Here is an 8,011-nt window from a genome sequence, read left to right on the forward strand (position 1 = left end):
TTTTTTTTTTTTTTTTTTTTTTTTTTTTTTTTTTTTTTTTTTTTTTNATATGCCTGAAGAACTTAGGAACTCAATAATAGGAAGATAAAAATTCTTCATTGGTGCGCACATCCTTATTTATTATTTTTTTTAAAAAATAAATGCTTAAAAATATTTTGAATGCTTGAAAGGTTCTTATTTTTTTTGTTGATAAATTTGGTTATAGTCCCTGTTTTGTTATTTTACAATATTTTTTCTTTAATTTTAGCCACCGGCTAATAAAGCAAATAGGAAAGTTTTAATGAGTGAAGCTGAAGTTAGGCGTCTGGTAAGTAAAATATTATTTCTTAATTTGATCTCTATTAATATATACTCTGAGCTTCAGAAATGTAAGATATTATACATCATACTAACTCCATGTCATGGATTTGTAACCTTTAGGTAACTAAATCATTTGACCAGTGTTTCTTAGAAAATAAAAACTAAGCATTCTTTACTCTGTAAAAAAAATAATAAAATTTCATAGTTTAATTTTAAAAAGTTTTTGACAGTAGGGAGAACCAAAAAAACTGAAGCTTTTATTTTGAAAATACTATATTGTGGAAAAGATGCCGAATGTAACAGGGTGCGTAGCGTTTTTAAAAAGTGCTTAAAGGTGCTTATTTTCGTTTTTTAAAAGCCCTTAAAGGTGCTTTTTTCATTGGGTGTATCTAAAAAGGGCTTAATTATCCCTTTTCCAAAAGGAGATTGATTTCTAAATATTAGGAATTAAAATCAAATAATTCAGTCGAAATAACAACACATTAAAATTTGTAAAGCAATTTATTTGCCCTACTTTGTCTTTTCAGGAAATTGTTGATTTTAAAATCTAATGAATCAATTTTTGTTTTCAAATACCTAGGATTAATAAGTTTTAGACATTAATTTCAGATTCCTGAATAGAAGTGATTATAATCAGTAAATCATGTACTTTGTACAACATTTTTCAAAAATTATTGTTAAAAATATGGAACTTTGGTTTGGTTTTCTGATTTATTTTGAAACATATTTTAAAATATGTAATCTTTTAAACTTTTTGTATTTTGCATTTAGAATGAATTTCACAATTCTTTATCTTCACTTTTTTGTACTAATCGCTAGAAATTATTTTATTTTGGTTTCCAGTTTGTTTTAAATTTTATTATTATTTTTTCAGGAAGCAGACATTAAAAGAGAACAACGAATCAGAGATAGAGAGAAGAGATTAAATGATGAATTGGTAAGTTTTAAATAGATTGATTTACTTTAAAATTTAAAATCATTTCAAATTCCGAGTGAAAATATCAGATTTGACATTGAATAGTTTGTTCATTACTTGTTACATTGATTATCAATGATTGTACTTACATTGATTGGAAATTTTTTGAATTAGAATATTTTTTTTAAAATTAATTTTTAAATATTCTTTAACATTAAACCTCAACTAGTGGTTTTTAAAATAAAAAAAAAAAATATTTCTTGCGCTTTTTTTTCCATTCTGCTGTGTAGAAATATACTTCTTTTCAATGGGGAACTTACCTGAACTTTTCTTTATTTTTATATTGTTCTGTTGAAAATGTAAAAAGAACTATTTGTAGTTTTCAGTTATTGCTTCACTGCAAAAATTCATAGGTAAAGAATCAAGGTCACAGAAAATTTGGAATTTGTTTTCCAATCAAATCAGGGAATGGTCAGACCATGTTATTAAATTACCAAAGAAATTAGGGAAATGGCTCAATTTGTGTTTGATCTAAGTACTTGTTTTGGCTGCCTTTTAAAAATAAAAGATATTTTTATATTATTTCCTGTACTATTGACTTATAATTTTGAAAGAAAAGCTAACCAGTGTTTTAATATCAATTTTAGTGTTTAAAGACAAATTGTTTGTAGGAAAGTGAAATATTTCACCATAACCTAATTATTAACATTATACTTCTTTGTATTGTAATTTTTTAAAAAAAATCTGAATTTACTTTAATAACTTAAATGAGGTGAAAATGTGTGCGGACTTACATTATCTTTTAGCTACTGGTTTTTTTAACAAATCACTGTATATATTTTCTTATAGAATTCTTTTCTAATGAATAGAATTCTCTATAGAATTCTTTTTAACATGAATTTATTATGCCTGTTTTATTCGTATAAAACAGGTATAACAGGCTTGTTTATTTTTTAATTTTATTACTTATTTTTTAATTTTTGACTAAGATAATTTTTTTATAGATGTAAAATTTTTTTAAATCTTTTATCAAGTTATTAACTGAAATTTTTTGTAGGCGCTGAAACGAGCTATGGCATTGACTCAGCAGAGACAAACTACCCTACAGAAAAATGTTCTTTTACCACAGGTTAGTGTAACCAAATCTTCATTTATTGAATAACTTATTTATCTATTGATCCAATTTATCGATTACTAATTTTACAGCTTTTAATTCCATATCCTATCCTGATTATACTATTTAAGTTGTTCTAATGTTCAGATATATGCATTAAGTATTTGAATTTAAAATTGTTTATAGTTAAAGATTTTTATAATGCAAACCTTGAAACACAAGACCATTTTATAGAATTTTGTATTTTATAGAATTTTTATTTAAATCATTGCACATATCATTAACCCTCTGTGTTGAGCCTCTGAATAAAATTGTAAAAAAATTTCCTTGCTGTGCACCGCTTTCCCATTAAATTACATGGGGGAAACCAGTTTTTTGCTACAGGGAACTTGCGTCTAAAAGTTTGGAAAAAAGTCGGGACTAACACTCAAGGAGTTAAACTTATCTTAAAAACATGGCAGCAAATTTCCTCTGGAACTGATCAATGTGGAACACCAAATGTGGTTTATGTCATTTAAAGAATTGCATTTTATGAATCTTTTACTGTATTATAATAGATTAATATATATTAATATATATAGATTAATAAATTAAAATTAATATAATTTGGCTTTACATGCTAAAAGTCAGGTGCTTGCTAAAACATAATTAATAGAATGTCCAAATGACTTTGCTGATTATCAGTGTAAGCTATATAAATAAAATATTAAAGAATTAAAAATATGTTGATTCTATTTCCGTAAAATTTATTCAAGTCTTAGGTCAATTCAAATAAATTTCTTCTGCCTGTTAGAAATATTTCTATTGCTTTTTAGTCCTGATATTTAAATTAAATGTTTAAAATAGCTGAACGTGAAAAAATTTAATTGCCATTATTTATGTACCATTATAGAAAGTTTTGGTACAGAAAATAGTTAATAGAACTCAAATTAAAGGGAAACAACATAAAATTTATATCAATTTGTCTTTTTCAAAATATATAATGCTTATATTACTTAGATTTGTCCAAGATTCAATTACAAACATATTCACGGAGTTTGATCATAGCAATAAATTAAAAGAATTAAAAATATATAATTAATCATTAATAAATTGTTTACATTTAAATTTTTTCTTTGCCAAATTATCAGTTCTATTTTTTCCTTCTTTCTTTAATGTCAAAATAAATTTAATCTAAACAAATTTTTTATAGAATGTTAGTAAATTTTGAAAACTTTGAATGATAAGTTTTTTTTTACTAAATCATTAAATATCCTAAATATTTTGCTTAAGAATTGTGTCAATCGTGGTATATATGCTTCATATATGATTTGAAAGCTGCTAGACTAGTAGCCTTTTATACAGGGTGTTTATAAAGTCCCGGACCCATTTTGATGTTTAATAACTCATAAAATAATAAAGATAGGTTAAAATTAATAACATAAATGGTTAGATAGACTCAAAAAGTTTCATGACCCTTGTCAATGAACTTCCACGTGTGCCCCCTTCGTCGCACGGAGAATATCAAGTCGATAGTCAATTTCACACCAGGTAGCAGCAAGCATGTCGGCATCCACAGAAGCTATTGTGGTTGTAATTCTGGCTTTTAGGTCATCAATATTCAGCACGATTCTCCTGTAAACATTGTCCTTTATAAATTCCCAAAGAAAAAAGTCCAGCGGCCTTATATCACGTGATCTTAGTGGCCAAGGAATTAGACCTCCTCGATCAATCCATCTTCCTGGAAAATGGTCATTCAAAAAACTACAAACGATGATACCCCAATGAGGTGGTGCTCCATCTTGTTGCAAAAAGACATGTGGCTGAAGCTCTTCTAGTTGTGGAAATACGAAGTATCATCGAATACGAAGGTATATGTGGGTATCATCGTTCGTAGTTCTTTGAATGGAGGTCCAATTCCTTGGCCACTCAGATCACCTGATATAAGGCCGCTGGACGTTTTTCTTTGGGGATTTATAAAGGACAATGTTTACAGGAGGATTGTGTCGAACATTGATGACCTAAAAGCCAGAATTACAACCGCAATAACCTCTGTGGATGCCGACATGCTTGCCGCTGCCTAGCGTGAAATTGACTATCGACTTGATATTCTCCGTGCAACGAAGGGGGCACACGTGGAATTTCATTGACAAGGGTTATGAACCTTTTTTAGTCTATCTAACGATTTATGTTAGTAATTTCAATCTATCTTTATTATTTTATCAGTTATTAAACATCAAAATGAGTCCGGGACTTTATAAACACCCTGTACTTGAAAGGCCATTACTGTTATCACAATAAAATCATCAATTTTTTTTATAGAACTACAATTTTGTTTTAATTAAAATTATCTTTTAGTCTTCTTCACTAAATATGCATAGGACTCCATTAGGCACCTTTGTTTCCCAGGTTAGTATACAAAATACTACTTATAGTATTAATATATAGTTATAATATACAAAATACTTCCTGCATGTTATCTAACTATATATAAAAATCTAATGATGGTGTTGCAATTTTCCAATTTTTATTTATTTAATTATTTTTTTTGGAATTACAAAATTTTAGGATGATAAACAATATGTTTACTTTAAAAAATAAACTTTTTAGTCAAAGTGAAATTTAAGTCTTCAAAAATGGGTTTAAAGTTTCCTTTATTTATTTTTACTTATTTTTTTTGTGGTGTAAAAAAGTAAATTTTCATTTTTTAAGGTACAAGTATTGAACAAATTTTAATTAAGATCAAAAATATGATATTTAGATTGTAAATTATCAATTAAAAAAAATTATGTGTGATATGTAACATTCCAGTCTCTGAAATTCATTATAAAAATCTTAATCAGACCAGAATCTTACTAAAACTTATCAAAAAATTAAATTGAAAATTATACTGTTAATATAAATGACTAGGTATTTTGTTTAGTTACTATCTCACATTTCTTAAAAGATTAATTAACAGATTAAATTTAAATTTGCTTCATGAATTTAAAGATTTATTTCTTATGCACATGAAGATAAATAATGTGCTAGTTGCACCAACAATCAGCTTTTTAATAGGCTTCTCAAAAACTTGAAAATTTCTGTTTCAATGTACTTAGTGGCTTCATAAGGTATTTCCGATACATGTAATTTAATGTTCGTGCATATCTGGGAAATTTTTATTCATTACTGTTTGTTAAAAGTTAAATTTTGGTAGTGAATATTGTTAAAAGTTAAAATTTGGTAGTGGATATGGTACTTTGGACAAGTATATAAATATTTAGTTCAGTCAATATGCACAAATTCAATCTTTTTCCTACATAAAATTAATTTAAATATTTCAGCCTACTTCTACTTCTGGAATAATTGGAAATGTCTCAAACTATCAGGTTTGGTTAAAATTTTATTTATCCAAATAGTTAATAAAAAATATATACCATACGCAAAGTAGAAACATTGAACATCTCAATTATTTTTTATCTATTGATCGGATTATCATATACTAAAATGTAAATTAAATCTTATTTGTTTGACGGATTGACAAAAGCATACTAATTAATTTGAGTAGAAAATATTTTAAGTTGTGAAATTGGATTCAATAACTTACTTTCTTTGAATAAATATTAATTTTTTGTGACAGATTTGTATTCTGAATCCTTAAAATATGGGCTTTTTTCACAGTTTATTCAAAAAATAACCATAAAACTTTTCGAAACAAAGGAAAACTTTGAAACCTTGTAAAAAAACATTGAAACTTTGTAAATTATAGGTTTTGCTCGTTTAAACTACTTCAGGTATGAACTAAATTTATCAAATCAAATCCTTATTTTATTTGATTAAAGGGTTTAAAAAACCCTTTAAATATAGATATATCTTTTTATTTGCTTGTAAGAAAAACTAAATTCTTGTGTTTCTTGAGTTGTATTTTTTTATTTCTTTTAATATTATATATAATTTTACTATGTACATAATGCTGTTTTTCTTTGATTCAGAACTAATTTCATTTTGTGTATTAAAACTAATTTTATTTTCTCATTTAATGTTTTATAATATTTTTAGACTGTTGTTAGCAATGTGCCTAGGACTCCATCAGGCCCTGCTGTTAAGGTCAGTATTATTATCTTCTATTGGTAGTTAATAAAATGTCGTGATGTATTCCTTTACACTTCCTTCACCAATTTTTTCTTATTTAAAATTTGCCTCATGAAAAATTTGGCTTTGTTGTTAAAATTTTTTTATTGTTTTTCCAGCTTGTTTTCTTAGGAATGTTTATGGATTAAATGTAAAAAAATAAAAACGATTGTCAATTAACTTTTAAAATTTATTTTTTCTTATTACTCATTAGGAATATGTGGCTGAGATCTGCTATATCATTTCACAGTTGTAAAATAGTTTTAATGCAAACCTTTCAAATTGTTTTACTAATTTTATTGTAAATTATGCTTTAGTTTAGGTACTTATTTCTTTCATTTATGTATTGTAATTGTTTAATTTTTCTTTTTTTTTTCCATTTTCAAAATGAGTAAGTTTTATAGTTTGACAAAAAAAAATTTTAAATTTATGCATATATATTAAATAAATTTTGGAATTTTTTTAATCCGTATTTTTAAAAATTTATGATGTAAAAAACCTTCCTCTGCCTTCTTACATTATGTCTTACTACCTTGATCATTTGGATAGATAGTGTTGTAATTATTTACTGCCTTACTACAAATTTTCACTCATACTTTTAGGATAATGGTTGAGAAAACAATTTTGACCCATATTGTCCAAAAAGTTTGTTTTTCAATAGAAATTGAGAATTTCAAATGATTGCATACCAATAAATATTATTATTATTTTTTTTTTTTAAATGTGTAATTATTCATTTTTAATAAAAAATGGCGTAACACATGTTCTTTTTATAACCGCCATTGAACAGCCGACCCAATTTTATGGGTTTACGACTACTAATGTTCAACTTTGTAGCCTTGTAATTTTGAACCCAATCCAAAAGACAAGGGTACTCCTGGATCAAGTATTGGGAGAAATTTGCAATCGTGGAAGACTATTTTATGGAGCTAACCCACATTTGCGTTACAGGGAGAGGGAGACCACGAAAACCTACCACAGTTAGCCTGATGGTAAGGGGACTCTAACTCCTGATCCGTCTACTACTGAGGATATTTCACGTCAGCACTGTGGTCGGTGCATGCCGGATGTGGAATTCGTATCGACTAGAATTCGAACTCGGTTCGCCTCATTGGAAGGCGAACACTCTATCCCCTGAACCATCGCGGCTATAAATTTTGGTATTTTATAATTACCTTTGGTATATTGTGTATTCAGTCATATTGTATTATTATTTGTCTCCATGAATGAAGCAGAATAATGACTGAATGTTGTATTAAACTTGTGCTTTTGAAATTAATTCTGCAAATATATTTATGTTGTACTTAAATTAAAAGCTTCCAATTAAACTTTTTATGTTCCTCCTATAGACACAAAAAGGAACTCCAAAAGTACCATTACCTGCTATTGTTAAACAAGCTGATGCTGAGCAATTAAATGCATGTAAGTAAAAGTGAAACTGTTTAATCTGAAGACACACCACAGTCTTGGAAAATCGGTATATGGATAAAATAATGTTTTTTTTTTTTTAAATTTAAGAACTTTTGGACCTCAGTATATATATATATATATATATAAGTTTTTACATCGGTTTTTGTAAAATTTCTGATCAT

General features: G+C 26.8%; 1 protein-coding gene across 2 annotated transcripts in view; it reads left to right on the forward strand.

The window, feature by feature from the left end:
• Positions 1–247: 247 nt before the first annotated feature.
• LOC107438258 (uncharacterized) overlaps positions 248–8,011 on the forward strand; it is a gene marked incomplete at its 5' end in the record, with an annotated part of 31,560 nt that continues 23,796 nt past the window's right edge. The window contains 6 exon segments of one of the 2 annotated variants that reach the window (XM_043046151.2): positions 248–307; positions 1,175–1,237; positions 2,274–2,345; positions 4,668–4,718; positions 6,348–6,395; positions 7,769–7,841. In XM_043046151.2, the coding sequence (XP_042902085.2) occupies positions 248–307; positions 1,175–1,237; positions 2,274–2,345; positions 4,668–4,718; positions 6,348–6,395; positions 7,769–7,841 (367 nt within the window). 2 annotated transcript variants of the gene reach the window in all.

Source organism: Parasteatoda tepidariorum, chromosome 4 (assembly GCF_043381705.1).
Source record: "Parasteatoda tepidariorum isolate YZ-2023 chromosome 4, CAS_Ptep_4.0, whole genome shotgun sequence".
Taxonomy (NCBI): domain Eukaryota; kingdom Metazoa; phylum Arthropoda; class Arachnida; order Araneae; family Theridiidae; genus Parasteatoda; species Parasteatoda tepidariorum.